Here is a 16,695-nt window from a genome sequence, read left to right as displayed (position 1 = left end):
TATTTAGCGCTACCCCCAATTCTGCCGTGTGAGCAATGGCCTGGGCCTACCTCCTTCTCATTTTTGAAAACCTAACCCTGGGGGGTGCATACATGCTATGGAAAATTATTTTGAGGTGCTCCTGAAGGTAAGACCGTGCACAACAAGTACCAGATGGTGGAGAAGGCTTTGACGGGTGCAGCGAGCGGGACAAGACGTACAACCCGCCCTCCTGAGAATGGCGTTGGGCTGCCGAAGCGTTGCCTCTGCCTCACGGCAGGGCTTTTGGACGCCAGCCCTTCCCTTCTCCCGTTTCGGCACAGCATTAACAGCCTTGAAAACCGACAGGCAAACCGGCCGTGCAGCCCAAGGAGACGCTGTCCCGCTGGGCGCCCAGGGCTGAGCTCAATCGCCTCGCACCCTCTCAGCCGCAGAGCTCCCGCCCGAGCTCGGGTCTCGGCCGCTGCCGTGCGACCCGCTCGCTCGTCCTCCTCCTGCCGCGATCCTCACACCGCACTCGGGCGGAGCACAGCCTTTCTCTAATGGCCGCCAGCGCCCGCCGCCATTTTCTTCTTCTTGCCCCCGCCCCTGCAGCCACGGCACATGCGCGCTCCACCCTTCTTGCCCCGCCCCGCCCTATCTGATTGGCGGGGGGGGCCCGGCCAATGAGCGCGGGCCTTGCTGTGGGGACGATGCGGGCGACGGTGTGGAACGCGCGGGCGGCGCTGCTGTACTCGCTGGGTGGCTGGACTATGCTGGGGGCCATGCTCCACTACAGTTCCAACAGCGGCGGAGCCGAGAGCAGCGCCGGCGTGCCCGGTACGGGCTAGAGGGGCCCCGAGTTCGGGGACGCCGCCTGGGGTCACCTCGGCGGGGCGGGGCGGCGGCGGCGGCAGCAGCGCGGCGGGGCTGAGGGCGGGGCTTGGCTGAGGGGGCCTAATGGGGGGGCGTGGCCTACCGGGGGCGTGGCCTACTGGAGGGCTGTGGCCGGGCCTGGGGCGTGGCCTATCTCGGGGCAGGGCTTGGGCGCCCTCCCGGGCCCGGTGGAGTGGCGCTGCCGACGCTGGGATCCCCCCATCCCCGGTTCCGTCTGTTCCCTCCGCTGAGGAAGGCAGGGTCGGGTGCAGCCTGCGCTGAACCGCCCTGGCAGCCTGCCTCGGGGCTCCTGGAGCCGTGCGGGTGCCAGGTGTCCGCATGGGACGGGTGAGCTGTCGGGGCCCGGCAGGGCTGGTGCTGGGTCGGTGTGCGCCCACCGCCTACCGGGCATCCCCAGGGGGTTCATCCTGAAAGGAGATAAATCCCGTGTTGATGGGGAAAGCACGTGCTTTATCTCCGGTGACAAGAGCGGGGGCCTACACCTTTTCCACCTTGTTGGGTTTTATTTGCTTTGTGGGAAAGGTTCAGACCTGCGCCATGGGAGGTTCAGACTGGACATCAGGAAGCGTTGCTTTACTGAGAGGGTGGTCAAACGCTGCAACAGGCTTCCTAGAGAGGTGGTCGATGCCCCAGGACTGTTCGTGTTTTAAGAGGCGTTTGGTCAATGCCCTTAATAATACGCTGTAACTTTTGGTCAGCCCTGAGTTGGTCAGGCAGTTGGATGAGATGACTGTTGTAGTCCCTTCCAACTGAAATAGCCTCTCCCTCGGCAGCCTGCTGCTCACCAAGGTGTAGCAACGTGGAGCTAGCTGTGATGCGGATAACTTGGAAGCCAGTTGTTACTGCTGCTCCTGTAGTACTGGTACTGGACCTAACTTAGCCTTTTTAAATCGTTTTTTCTGTCTACACAGTCACCAGATCTTTGCTCTCTCTTTCTCAGAATTTGAAAAAAAAGCAAAAAGAAGACCAAATGCCTATGTGACTGCTCTTTTGCCGTGATGAAGGGATAAAACCTTTTTATTGTTACGCTCTTCTTTTTTTTGTTCTCCCCCCTTAACTCTTAGGGAAGGAAAGCAATCCTCAGGCAAACCAATCACCCCACAAGGAAGTATTCACTAGAGAAACAGCCTTAGGATTTGAAGTGACAACAGTAATAACATACAGGGATGTTCAACCTCCTGTTACTCGACTGCTCAGGTGTATCAAGTCATTCTTTGATCCTAATGACAGCCCTCCTAATGACAGCCCTCCTTCAGAAAATTGAGTGATCTGGAAGCTCGGAACTTCGTGGTGGAGCTGGCTTCTCCGAGAAAGTCATCCTGGCGCCCAGCACCAGACCGTCGGTGGAAAACTTTCTCTTATGCTGCTGAAACGAAAGCTCCATCTCTGATGTAACTTGGCAGAACTTGCAAACCTTCTCGTCCGCTCGGCTCTCTGCTGGTTTTTTGCACATATATTCAAATTACGGAACACAAACTGGGTTTTGGCTGGGCGTGTTGTGAGATGATAATGAATCTGCGTGCTGCCTGGTGTCCTGTGTCCGGCGCTCTGGCCGTTGCAGCTTTTTTGTGACATTGATTTCCCAGCTGGTGAGCAGGAGGTACCGGGGAGATCCAGGACGTGCCCCGAATGGCTCCTCAACTGATGGGCTCTGAAACGGATACCTTTAAGAACAATGAGTAAACGGGAAGGAACTTAGTTTAATCTTTGGGGTACAAGAGTTGTTAATTGTCCTTCAAATAAAAGCTTACAAGAGTCGAATTACAAGTGCAGAAATTCTACTGTAAGGTGGAAGTCTGATGTTTTCTGCTCCCAGCAGAAACCTCCTTTCTATAGGGGTTTCCCTGATCCTTACATGTGCTACCTTCCCTTGTAGGGTCACGTCCCCCCTGCTGCTGTGGCCACAACTTGCTTTCTATAGGCTTTTTCCTTATGGATGCCACCTCCTTTCACAGGAAGCTGCTCCTGGCCACTGATTTCTATAGGTGTTTCCTCCAGCTTCTCTCGCTGCTGACCCTCACTGCTATATGGGCTCCCTGCAGCCGCCATTTCCGCTTCTGGAAGGTTACTGCCAGCCCTTCCTTCTGACAGGGGCTTCCTCCAGTCCCTGTAGACACCGTCTCCCTTCAGAGGAAGCTGACCCCAGGCGCCTGCACGAGTGGACCTTACTTTATGTAGGGGCTTCACCTGCCAACAGCTGCTTCTATAGGGGCTGCCCGCTGACCCTATAGCCTTTTCTGGGAGGATGCACCCCCTGCCACAGGTCTTTATAAGGTCTCCCCACAGTCCCTGCTGTATATAAAGCTGTCTCCAGCGCCTCTGCCCATACCCCCAGGCTTCTATAGGGGCTTTTATACCACGTGAGCCCCAGCTCATGCACCTACAGACCCACATTTCTATATAGTCTCCTCTGGTCCCTGCAGCCACCACCTCCTTTCCTCCTTTTCCAGAAGGCTCCTCCTAGCCACTAATTGCTATGGGCACACACACCCCCCCCCCCCACCTCGTGCCCCTATAGGCGTTTCTATACGGGGGAAGCCTCTCTGCTTACCTGTATTTGCTCCTTTCTATAGGCACCCCCACCCCCTAAAGACCCTATAGGCACCGACTCCCTCCCCTCCCCACCAAAAACACCTGTAATCACTTCTCCCGCCCCTACTCACGCCTCCCTTTTCTATAGAGGCCTCCTATAGGGGGAATCCATTAAGGCACCGCTTATACCTATACCATAGGTATAATATATATATATATACCTATATCATACCCGCTGCCCCCCCCCCGCGCCTCTCTCGGGGCGGCTGCGCCAGCACCTCCCGGCCGCCAGGGGGCGCTGTGAGGCAGGCGGGCCCGGCAGGGAGCGGCCGCCGTTGCCTAGCGCCGCCGCCTTTCCCTCACACCGGGCGCCGGGCCTGCGCCGCCATGAAGGCCATCGTGCAGCGGGTGGCCCAGGCCAGTGTCACAGGTCAGTGTGCCGCCACCGGGGCCGGGGGAAGGGAGAGGCGGGGGCGGGCGGAGCGTGCCCGCCACGCTCCGCCCGCCCCCGCCTCTCCCTTCCCCCGGCCGGGCCCCCCCCCTTCCCCGCCTCGGCCTCCAACGACCCTCAGCGCCTTCCCTTCAGCGCCGTCCCCTCCTAGCGTAGTGGGGGGCTTGGTCTTCTTGCGTCGCTTTGGCGTTTTGGGAATGCTGTCCCGTTTGCCCGTGATCCCTTTGGCTGGCCCTGCGTTGGCCGTGAGGAGAGTTGCCTCCTTGCGTGGCTTGCAGCGGGCCGGTTGGGATCGCCCTCCGTGAGTAGCCGGGTGCATCCGAACCACAGTCGAGGTCATCGAAGGGGTGAGGGGTCTAGAGAACAAGTCCTATGAGGAGAGGCTGAGGGAATTGGGCATGTTTAGTTTGGAGAAGAGGAGGCTGAGGGGAGACCTCATTGCCCTCTACAACTACCTGAAAGGAGGGTGTAGAGGGGAGGGTGTTGGCCTCTTCTCCCAAGGGAATAACAACAGGACCAGAGAAAATGGTCTGAAGTTGGGGCAGGTGAGGTTTAGATTAGATATTAGGAAGAATTACTTTCCTGAGAGGGTGGTCAGGCACTAGGAACAGCCTGCCCAGGGAGGTGGTGGAGTCGCCATCCCTGGAGGTATTTAAGAAACGTGTAGATGTGGCACTTCAGGGCATGCTCTAGTGCCTGAGATTGTTGGTTTGCGTCTGTTTGTGGGTTTTGTGTTTTGGTTTGTTTTCTGTTTTTTGGTTGGTTTTTTTTTGTGGTTGGACTCAATGATCTCCAAGGTCCCTTCCCGCCATGAAGATTCTGTGATTCATAGATTCATAGATTGGTCCAGGCTGGAAGGGACCTCCAAAGGTCATCTAGTCCGACCTCCCCGCAGTCAGCAGGGATACCCCCAACTAGACCAGGTTGCCCAGGGCCTCGTCGAGCTTCACCTTGAATATCTCAAGGGAAGGGGCCTCAACCACCTCCCTGGGCAACCTGTTCCAGTGTTCCACCACCCTCATGGTAAAGAACTTTTTCCTAATATCCAATCTAAATCTCCCCTTCTCCAACTTAAAGCCATTGCCCCTCGTCCTGTCACTGCAGGCCTTTGTAAACAGACCCTCCCCAGCCTTCCTGTAGGCCCCCCTCAGGTACTGGAAGGCCGCTATGAGGTCTCCCCGGAGCCTCCTTTTCTCCAAGCTGAACAACCCCAGCTCCCTCAGCCTGTCCTCATAGCAGAGGTGCTCCAGCCCCCTGATCATTTTGGTGGCCCTCCTCTGGACCCGCTCCATCAGGTCCATGTCCTTTCTATATTGAGGGCTCCAGACCTGCACACAGTACCTGCACACAGATGCATAAAATCTCCAGGAAGTTTGCATGCGAGGCAGTAAGTGTGCCTGCTCTGGACCCCAGGGGCAAGGTGGTGTGCAGCAGGATAGCCTGCATGTTAAATAAACGGCCTCTGCTTGTGTGTGGATGGTCAGTAAGCACTGGAAAAGCGTGCTTGTGAATAAGTGAGGAGCGCAGCTTTGGTGCACAGTTGGTACTGCGGGTACGATAGTGGTCAGACCCCCTGACGTGGCCACATTTCCGGGAAGAATTTAAACTGTTGTTTCTACCTGTGAAAAGGTTTGAGATATCCCTCTGTGAGGGAGGTAGTGCTGTGCTTATCAGGAGGGTAGATTTCTGAGCTGGAGGGCTCATACTCAGATCAGATGGAAAGGAAGAGTTTTTTGGAGGAGTCTTCTCCCCTCGTTTGCTTTTGCCCGTTGGGAATAGTCCAGGTCTGGCCACTGGTGCACAGACGCAACCTTTCAGCTTTTGCTGGGGGCCTGTTTTACAGGATGTTTGGGACTTTTTTTTCCCCAGTTGCGTGAGCCTGGATATAGTTCTAACAGCTGGGTAGCTGGTGCTTATCTCAGTTTTAGGACCTCATTTAAATCTTACTGGAGTCATCTCAAGCTCAACCATGTTAAGGTAATTTAAATTAAGATAATTTAAAACATTTCTTAGGAAACTACAGTGGAACTGTGATGATTTGTGGTTTATTGTAAATGTCATTAAAGAGGTTGCATTCCCAACTAGGAGGGTGGAATTTGCAGGTTGTTCAAAATCTTGTTTCAAAAAATCCATGAGGACGATATCAAGTAGAAATCATCTTTTCACAATTAATGCGAAGTATGCAGGGAGTGATGGAGTAGAGAAATTGAGTACACTTATTGGTATCAACCAGGTGGATAATTTTTACAAGAATTGGAGAGAGTTCTGCCACCTCTCTGGTTAGCACTGCTGATCCAATTGTAGTAAAAAAATCTTTATACATTTTTTTGTAAAGTCTGGAGTAAACATCTTCAGCTAGTCCCTCACAAATAAGTCACGACATTGGGAAGACTTTTGAAAGCGGGTTTCTGTGTAATCTTTACTCTATAACAAACTTAAGACAGGGAAGAAGGGTTTAGAATGGTGTTTTCTTCGGTGGTAGTACGGTTGCCAGCTGAAGTCAGTACTTACCTGTGTCATAAAACGAGACAGTGCATTTAGCCTTATTTTTCTTTTTTTCCCTTTCCCCAGTGGGTGGTGAACAAATCAGTTCAATAGGACGAGGCCTCTGTGTGCTGCTGGGCATTTCTTTGGAAGATACGCAAAGAGAGCTGGAGCACATGTAAGTTATGTATTTCTTTTTGCCTTGTTACTCTTTTATTTGTGTGCTTCTGACACTGAATCACTGATACCTGTGCAGTAGACAAACAAATGGGGCGCTCCTGTTGGAAAACTCAGGTTTGCCTGTTAGTTCCTCTTCAGCTTTTACTTGGAATACAAGTTTTTTAGTTAGAGTTTTCTTTTTATGTTCCATTGAGAAAAACCTGTTTCCATTCCCTGTCTACGTGTTTTTTATCAACAACAGACTCAAAAAGGAAGAATTGACATGTTGGGCTTTTTTGGTCTCCCTTTTTAAAATATCTGCCCTTTTTACTGTATGAATTTTACTAGATGACCTTTGAAGGTCCCTTCCGGCCCAGACGATTCTATGATTCTATAATTTACCCCGAAGAACATCCTTCAAGGATGGGATGTATCAGAAACCTCAAACTCATTTCAGCTTGCACATGAGAAAATGCTGGATAGACTCGTCAGTTACTTTTCTGTAAAAGTGAATGAATTTTGGCAGCCTGGAGGGCTTGTTCTAGCCATCTGTTCCATGGCCACAAAAATACCGTGATTCAGCCAGCAAACACATGCAAGAGAGAGTTCTCCAGGGGCTTCTTCTGTCTCCTGCAGACTGTTCATTGTTCTAGGGCTGACCTCAGTTCTTATGAAGGCAAAAAAAGAAAAGGTAATAGAGCTAACTGGTGCCAAGAAGAGGAAAGGCTCAAGCAGTGAAGAGAGAAGGATTTGAGCGAGGGTGAAAACAGCCCTTAGTGGATGCAGAAGAGAAAGTACAGAGTGGGGATGTGAACTAAAGGTCACCAAAGATCTCGCATAAACGTGTGAAACTTGTAGAGAATTGCAGCAAAGCTGAAAGTGTTTTTGTTATGACGTACGCTCCTTTGGCTCGCCTTAACTGTTTGCCTCCTCAGTGTGTAACATTTGCCGTATTGTTGTTTCTCATTCCTACCTCGGTGAATGTGAAAGATGCTTCTGAATATTGCAAGCGGGCGATCCGTAGTGACTGTGCTCTCAACACCAGGTTGTTTGGATGACTGACAAAGGAAAGGCAGGAAGCCAGCATCTGAAAAAAAGGAATGAAAAAAATCAGCTTAACTGGGCTCTTCAGGTCCTATTAAAGGAAACTTTAGTAATCCTGTAAATGAAGCAGCAAACATCTTTATCATTAAAACACAGCAGTGATGATGATTTAAGCATATACACTGGGGCCTTTTAAGGCTTTTAACCATCCACTTCATTAAGGAGTCAATTCCATTTGTCTTTAGCAAGGATAGTTTTTGTGACTGTGCCTCAGAGCGGTTTGAGGTCCTGGTTTGAGCGACACAGGATTAATTTCTCTTCTGATGTTTGGGAAAACTGCACTTTTAGAAGATTCTAGTGTCTGAATTTGTGAAAATACTTTATAGCCAGCTAGGCTACGTGGATTCAAGGTCTCAGCGTTTTTGAGCCTTACCAGGTGCAGGAGTGAGGAGGAGCGAGGCCTGGGCACTTGACCCAAGCTGGACAACAGGATTATTTCATAGCATGAATGCAGCTCTCTCTCTCCCTTGATGCTGGCGGTCCAGAGAACTCCTTGCCCCGGTGCCGGACCCCTGAGGCCTTCCCTTCCTCCCGAAGCTGTTGTGCTTGCAGTGTCTGACGTTTGCTGTCCACTGCTGGGAGTGCACAGCTTCCTGAATTGGCTGAGTATAATTCTTGTATATATTATATTAATGTCGTGAGCAATACTGGTTCTTTAAGTAGTATTGTTAATTATTTAGTCTTATCCTATTAAATCTATTTATATTTCAACCCTCATGTTTCCTTGTTTTCCCCAGTTCCCCTTCTCAGGTGGGGAGGGGTCATTGGGTGACAGAATAATTGTCTAAATGACAATAAATTTTTATGGGTTTTTTCAAGCCCTAACAGACTAGATGGCCTTTAAAGATCCCTTCCAACGCAAACTATTCCATGATTCTATGATTCTGTTCTGTGACTATAAAAAAGTTTCAGCTTTATTTTATACTGACTCACCTCTGGTGCAGCATAAAATGTCTGGCTGATGGCTGCAATTGAAATGCCTTGCACTTGATACGCTCTCCTGTTTATAGATACTGTGGATTTGTAGAAGCTAAAAGAAGAAACCAAAGACAGGAGAGTGTCTTGCCTGCAGTCTTGTTATCAATCAAAGTCCAGCCATAGACTGGATTGCAAGTCTGCCTGCTGCTTTTCAGGATCTGTTTGTGAAAGTCTCCTTGTCCTCTCTGAGTATCCAAACCAGTCAGTTCTGCCCCCTAGATCCAAAAATCAGCCTTAATACAAATACAAACACAAACAGGTCCCAGTCACTACTTTGCTGCCACCTGCAGTTCTGTGCCATTCCCTGCCTTCCTCCTCTCATCTGTGGCCAGGAGATCTAGGGAGGTAATTCTGCCCCTCTGCTCCTCTCTGGTGAGACCCCACCTGGAGTACTGTGTCCAGCTCTGGAGCCCTCAGCACAGGAAGGACATGAACCTGTTGGAGCAAGTCCAGAGGAGGCCACAAAAATGATCAGAGAGCTGGAGCACCTCTGCTATGAGGACAGGATGAGAGAGTTGGTGGAGAAGAGAAGGCTCCAGGGAGACCTTATGGTGTCCTTTCAATACTTAAAAGGGGCTTGCAAGAAAGATGGGGACTGGCTTTTTAATAGGGCCTCTTGTGATAGGACAAGGAGTAATGGTTTTAAAGTAAAAGAGGGTTAGACTAGATATAAGGAAGAATTTCCTTACTGTGAGGATGGTGAGACACTGGAACAGGTTGCCTGGGGAGATGCCCCCTCCCTGGAAACATTCAAGGTCAGGCTGGACGGGGCTCTGAACAACCTCATCTAGTTGAAAATGTCCATGCTCGTTGCAGGGGGGTTGGACTAGATGATCTTTGGAGGTCCCTTCTAACCCAAGCCATTCTGTGATTCTATTGAAAAAGTGCGGTCCTCATCTGGCTTCTTGTGCCGGGTTTGGAAAGGGTGCTAGGGGGTAACAAAGCTGGAGGAATATATGTGAATGATGTTTGGAAACAACCATCATTTAGGATGATCGCATTTCATACTGAGTGTGATTTCTCAGTGCAGTGGGAGGATTAAAATTCCCAAAGCTATTCACGTGTTAAATAATGTTGTGACACATAAAATCAGATAGTAAAGAGTAAGCTTTCTTAACTTCTATGCCATCTTTATGTCACCCTGTTACCTGCAGCTATTCTGGCCTGATCTTAGGCTCTTTAAAATGATGATGTTAATTAATGGTATGACAATGTTACGTCTAAGGGCTTTCTTGGTTATGGCGCTGCCTAATGTGATGAGATTCCTGTGGTTTAGGAAGGAAGGGACAAAGGGATATCTTGTTATGTGGAGGCAAAATGAATATTCATCTGCCTTCCCTTTTATCTCATCCTGTGTGGTAGGCATTAACTTTAACATTAACATTCAGTTTAGACTGAACATTAGGAAAGAATTTTTCACAGAAAGAGTGGTCGGGCATTGGAACAGGCTGCCCAGGGAGGTGGTTCAGTCACCATCCCTGGATGTGTTTAAGAGCCGTTTAGATGTGGTGTTGGGGGATATGGTGTAGGGGAGAACTTTGTAGAGTAGGGTAGATGGTTGGACTCGATGATCCCAAGGGTCTCTTCCAATCTAGACGATTCTATGATTCTATGAACTTGTACCTGTTGATCCTGCATGGGACAATTTAGGAACTATCTTTTTCTTCTCCTAGGGTTCGAAAGATCTTGAACTTGCGAGTATTTGAAGATGAAAGTGGGAAGCACTGGTCCAAAAGCGTGATGGATAAACAGTATGAAGTGTTGTGTGTGAGCCAGTTTACCCTCCAGTGCATCCTGAAAGGAAACAAGCCCGACTACCACATGGCAATGCCCACAGAGCAGGCGGAGTGTTTTTATAACAACTTCCTAGAGCAGCTAAGAAAAGCCTACAAACCAGAGCTTATTAAAGGTAAGGCGAAAAAGTCAGTAAGGTCCTTGATGTAATCAGTGAACCTTGTTTGTATGTGCTTTTCCCTAATTGTTACTTTCTTTATCCTGCAGTTTTCTGTCTGTGTTGTAAAGGAGCTCTCTTTAGACAGCAGTAGATGAGGGGATGTTAAGATATTTTCACTAGCAGCCTGGCAGGGTGATTAGTCCTGTCTTCCTTTAGTCAAGCCATTTCCTGGCATTTCTCTGGAACAGTTTGACATGTAGATGTTCTTGTATTGTTATTGCCTATACAATGTGAGCAATGACTCTGACAACGTGACCCAGAGAGGCTGAAACCATGAGAACAAGCTATTGGGGTTAGGCTCCTTCAAAGTCTGGATGTTTTGTGCTGTGTAGCTAGGTTAATCCAGGAGGAGCATTTTTTCTGAGGCATATATGGTTAGCCAGGCTTGAAGGCATCACCAGTGTGTGATGGACAGTGTAGCTTCATCTGTCACTTCAGTTTTACATTCTGTTAAATGGTAATGATGATAGTGGGAGGTGTAATGTTCTACTTGAGAAAAGCGTTTGATTTAGACTACCTTTTCTCAACCCTATGCCATGTATGCAAAGTTTTCTCTTTACCAGAAGATGCCTGGCTTCCCTTTGTATTTGTGCTCTATCCACCCTTAATCTTTTCTGTTCGCTTTCTTGCCGTTTTCCTATTGAGACTTGATTTTTTGATACACTTGCTCAGAAGACAAGTCTCTAGAAAAGACTATTTTTTAAGTAGGGGCTATTAATAGATAATAGCCTTACTTTCCTTACGAGGAAAGAAAGGAGAAAAGCACAGAAAATTGGTAGCTGGGGAAAGATTTAGAGGCTAATCTCCATATTGACTGTAGATGAAGGTAATTATCCCAGTGCTTTCCAAGGAGGCACAGTGAAATGCACACATAAAATGTCCATCTTGTGTCAGCTTTCAGTAGCTTGATATGTTCTGATCACTATTTGTTGATGATAGGGAATGAATTTCTGATATCCCTTCCCAGCACCCCTTTTGGTACGTAACATAGAACACTTCTGTTCTAATGAATTCAGAGTATGTGCTTTTTTGATTCTTATGACTAAGTTAGGACCCATTCCTGTGCCTCTGAAACTAGTAACAGAACTTCCTGGGAAGTCAATAGGAATAAGATTTGCTTTGGTAAGATTTGTTCAAGTTAGACCCTTATGTCCTGTTAAGCTAAAAGCAAGTATGGACTTTCTTCTTTCACTTAAATGAGGTGTGGAAAAATTGATACATCTCTGTTTATCTACAACTTTATTCTTAGGCTTTGGAAAAGACTTTGTTTCTGAAATACTTTAAATCAGTTTATATTTTGACAGCAGCTTTTTGAACTTCTCTTTCCAGTGAACAAGTTATACACCTGAAATGAATAGCCACTGCTATTCATAATTTGGCACTTGTTTGCCAATGCTTCCTACAAAAAGAGCTTAGCTTCTGCATTTTTTTTTGGAAAACAGATTTAGAAACCCAAGAGTGGCTGCCTGTGATGTCTTTTTCAGATAACACGTGTATTTGAAACTCCTGGCAGCACTGGAACCACCTGTTAATTTATCATTTTGCTTTCTTTTTAGGCTGTCTATGTTTTGCTGCATCCAAGTCTGTTAAAGTCTTGTGATTGAAGTTTCTATTGTGCCAATTGCTTTGCCAGTGTTTTTTGTTTGTTTTCTTGTTTTGTCTATTTATTTTTGTGAATGCAAAGTTTCCAAAGGTTGGTGGTTTCATGGCTAGAAGGCTAAGTCCTGTAGTTGCATCAGTAGAGTTTACAATTTCCCTGAGCTGAGGTGGTTTAGAACACGGAGGCTTTACACAGTGGCAGGCTGTATGTGAGCAGGACCCCTTGAGTGTTAAGTATAACTTTGTGAAATTGTAATACCTGGGCTGTGATTTAGCGTGGCCTGCAAACATACTGAATTCTGCCCTGAAAAAGTCCTGAGGAAATCAGAACCTGACTTGCTGGGGGCTGTCCTGTGTGCTACTGTCTTACAAAGGGTGATGAAAAGGCCCAGGGAAGGAGCACTGACGAATGAGCTGCTGGGCTATAAAAATAGGCTTAATGTATCAGCATGAGGCTCTATCTTTTGTCTTCAAAATTTGTACTCATGTATTTCCCCTACAGGTACACATACACACACACACAATGGTAGTTATTAGGAGATTAGAGTTTGATTCTCTAGGTAGGTTCCCCTCCCCTTGATCTTACAAATTGCTTAACACATTTTAGAGGAATAATTTAATCATTTAAAGTGGAATTTGTGTAGCTGAGTCAAAGACAGATCAATGAATGTCCTGCCATATTGCCCAAGAGCCTTGTGTTTTCTAGTCCGTATACTTTTTCCATAGACTAATTTGTCTGTTGGAAGTTGAGCTACTACGTGCGCCACTGTTGTAGGTACTGGGCAGGCAGCTCCTCTGTCTGGTCTCTGGTCTAACTGGTGCTTGCCAGCTCGGAGCTCAGAATGGTAAGTGTTCCCCAAAAAGAAGCGCAAACCATTCCTTCACACCCAGAGCAGAGGGACATTTGACAAACACAATCTTGGAGAAGGCTCAGAGCCATGGTTCCTACTTTAACACAGGTGTCTTAAGACTGCAGGTGGACACCCATGCCTAGGAAAGAGAAGGTTGCCTCAGAAGTCCTTGCTTGTCTTGCTTCAGTGCTTTCTTGTTGTGAAAATCATTCTTAAACACCTCACTCCGCTCTGAGGAGCAGAGCTGGTGAATGCAGGTTTGTACAAACTAATATCCAAAAACTAGGCCTACCAAGGCTTCTCCTTGTGTGTTATGGTCTTCGCTCTCTGTCTTGAATATGGATTTAGTCTTCTGAGGCCGGAAGGATTAGCATGTCAGAGTGTGAAATATCTCACTCCCTTAATAGTAATATCTGAGTAAATATGAGAGGACTGTTCCACAAGGAGGAGTTTAATTCAGATTAAGGTTTGGTACAAGTTGAAAGCAGAATTATTCTCTCTGATTAATTCCCTTTGTGAGTGTTTCCACTTCGGAATAAGTGCTCTTATCTGGAGCAAGAGTACCCGCATGGGGTTAATTAGGAATAACTTTCCAAGTAGACAAGCTTAGAAATAACTTCTGAATAAAACCAGTGTGAAGTTTCTAGGTCATGAGACTTGAGATATGTCCAAAAAATATTCTGAAAGTAAATTATATCTCATTTTCAAGTCTTTACATCTCAGATGTGACTTGTCTGTCTCACCTCAGATAAAGATCTTCTTTGCCTCTGAGGAAGGCATGCGTGCCAGATTCTAAGGGAAAAGGAATTCAAAGAGATGGGTGTCCAGCAGAATAAATTTGTCACTGTAATTATAGTTGTAGGATCCTATTTTATTGCAGAGGATGTCGCAAGGATGTGACCTGATCAGTCAAGGAATTTTAAAGTGGGGAAAGGTCCTTACTATATTGAAGAGCATTGTGGTATAAAAAGCAGGAAAAGAAATAGTATTTAAGGGTAAGTTGCTAGTGTCTCCCATGGACAGTACAGGGTCATGTGATAAATTTACCTGAAGTTGCTGGGGTAACCAGCAACATCCAAAGAGGATGGTTTCTTTCTTCTCCTTTCCTTCTCCTTTCCTTCTGACTGAAAAATGAAAATCAATCCAGACAGATTTTTGGGACAGAAAGATGGAAGAGCTGATGTCCTCAGTTTCTTTGCAGTCCTGTGCAGAAGAGGAATTTGTCTGCATTAGAGTTTGAGAAGTTGCACTCAAGGGCAGAACAACCAACTCCTTTGCAAGCCTGTCTGTCTCAGCACTGCGAAGATGGTGTGTTCCACTGGTGACCTCTTAGGTGAATACAAAACGCAGTGGTACCACAGATGTCATTCTGTTTTAGAGGAGACAGGCTTGTCTCTCAACTCACCTCTTCAGGAAACCATAACATACAAATGAAAAATGCCTTCTCTGAAAGTTTATATGAATTGCCATATACTGATGTTGTGGTAGACACTGGAACAAGGGAAGGAAGGCGGAAGCATGTTTTTAAGGCAGGCAGCCAACACCGAGGGAGGTTCTGCTGAAAAAGCATCTCTTCCTAAGGAGTAATTAGGCAATGATTTAAGAAGAAATTGTGAAACTAGGTTTTAGCTTTCCCTTTTTCTTCAGGCAAGACCAGACCCTGAAGCTGCAAAGAAAAAACCTGCGTTACAGTGAGGTCACTTCTTGAAAAGAGCTATGAGGACCAATGGACCCTTTGTTTTGACATATAAGGGACCTGCCAGCACAAACATCACATTTGCAGTATGTTTGAAAGCTTGAAGATGAGGTTATGTGTAGTCCACAAGGCATTTTGGATTAAGACCAATAAAGGGATTTTGGAATGTGTGAATTGATTCTCCCTCAGTTGGCTATTTAAATCTTTTGAGAGAATGAGGTTGCTGAGACTGAAAACCACACTGCCTTTCATAAACTGGTCGTTGCAAGGCACTGAGACCCTTCCTGTCTTTATGAGGAAGGTTTGGAAGAGAGAGGCTATAAAGGAGGGTAGCATTAACAGACATTTCTGGTTTAAGTACTGTTTCCATTAGCTCTAAATCTTATGCTTTCTTAGCTGTGATTCATCTTGACCCAGGGTGACCTTGGGTCAAAAGACTGGAAGTTTAAGTATGGGGAGAATGGGAGGGAGCTGTAATAGAAGGATGTTCCTTGACAGTAGTTCTGAGGCTGAAACAAGATAGAAAGTGCCCCATATATATAGAAGACATGATATAGATTCATAGATTCATAGATTGGTCCAGGCCGGAAGGGACCTCCAAGGGTCATCTAGTCCGACCTTCCCGCAGTCAGCAGGGACACCCCCAACTAGACCAGGTTGCCCAGGGCCTCGTCGAGCTTCACCTTGAATATCTCAAGGGAAGGGGCCTCAACCACCTCCCTGGGCAACCTGTTCCAGTGTTCCACCACCCTCATGGTAAAGAACTTTTTCCTAATATCCAATCTAAATCTCCCCTTCTCCAACTTAAAGCCATTGCCCCTCGTCCTGTCGCTGCAGGCCTTTGTAAACAGACCCTCCCCAGCCTTCCTGTAGGCCCCCCTCAGGTACTGGAAGGCCGCTATGAGGTCTCCCCGGAGCCTCCTCTTCTCCAGGCTGAACAACCCCAGCTCCCTCAGCCTGTCCTCATAGCAGAGGTGCTCCAACCCCCTGACCATTTTGGTGGCCCTCCTCTGGACCCGCTCCATCAGGTCCATGTCCTTTCTATATTGAGGGCTCCAGACCTGCACACAGTACTCCAGGTGAGGTCTCACCAGAGCAAAGTGGCAGAATCCCCTCTCTGGATCTGCTGGCAACACTTCTTTTGATGCAGCCCAGGATGCGATTGGCCTTCTGGGCTGCAAGTGCACACTGCCTGCTCATGTCCAGCTTCTCGTCCATCAGCACCCCCAAGTCCCTTTCCTCAGGGCTGCTTTCTAACACCTCATCCCCCAGTCTGTATTGATAGCAAGGATTGTTTCGGCCCAGGTGCAGAACCCTGCACTTGCTTCTGTTGAACCTGATGAGGTTCATCTGGGCCCACCTCTCCAGCCTGTCCAGGTCCCTGATATGACATGATGTGACATGATACATGGAGAGCTGTTCAGGAAGTTATGCTCCCACTAATTAATTAGTGGTATTTTTTGGTTATTACTTTGTTAAAGAACGATGCATTAATTTTGAGTGGTTTATGTGATCAGCGTATAGTACCTCTCTTTCCATATACGCTATAAATATAACAAAAACCCTTCTAGGAGCAGCAGCTCAAGTAGTGTCTGCTTGATTTTCCTAAAGAAGCAATGTAACCACTTTCTAAACGTGTCAGTAGATCCTTTGTCTGCATGAAGGTATAGAGTCTTGTTTTATTGTGCTTGTCAGATGCAGAAACTGTCTGTTTCTGTGCAGGAAACAACTCTGTGACCTTCCTGCACTGTAGTCGGTATTTGTTCTCTAAGAAACTCTTACACGTTATGGTAGTCAGACTTCAAATGTGCAGATACAGGTAACCAAAAGTAGCAAGTATTCTTGAAGCTTTTATTTCTCAACTGAGTGTCATTTATAGGCATCTCGGAAAACGCGTGCCTGCGTGATTCACTAGTGAAACCGTAAGCTACAGGTTTAGGGGAAAAAACTACCTGGGTTTTCCCTGCAGGGTCTCCTCTGTCATGGGTGGCAAAGGGTTTGAAAACTGTGCTGGAAAATTATAATCGCTAGG

The 16,695-nt window shown here is 47.4% G+C and overlaps 1 protein-coding gene across 1 annotated transcript in view; it reads left to right on the top strand.

Annotated features, from left to right (window-relative positions):
* Positions 1-3,690: 3,690 nt before the first annotated feature.
* Positions 3,691-16,695, top strand: part of DTD1 (D-aminoacyl-tRNA deacylase 1) — a 28,413-nt gene continuing 15,408 nt past the window's right edge. Inside the window, exons 1-3 of the mRNA XM_074168198.1 lie at positions 3,691-3,817; positions 6,410-6,500; positions 10,237-10,472. Coding sequence (XP_074024299.1) covers positions 3,775-3,817; positions 6,410-6,500; positions 10,237-10,472 — 370 coding nt within the window. The 5' untranslated portion in view covers positions 3,691-3,774. The remainder of the gene's footprint in view (positions 3,818-6,409; positions 6,501-10,236; positions 10,473-16,695) is intronic.

This window comes from Numenius arquata, chromosome 2 (genome assembly GCF_964106895.1).
Source record: "Numenius arquata chromosome 2, bNumArq3.hap1.1, whole genome shotgun sequence".
Classification (NCBI taxonomy): domain Eukaryota; kingdom Metazoa; phylum Chordata; class Aves; order Charadriiformes; family Scolopacidae; genus Numenius; species Numenius arquata.
The sequence above is the reverse complement of the archived record's forward strand: the minus strand, read 5'-3'. Positions and strand labels throughout refer to the sequence as shown.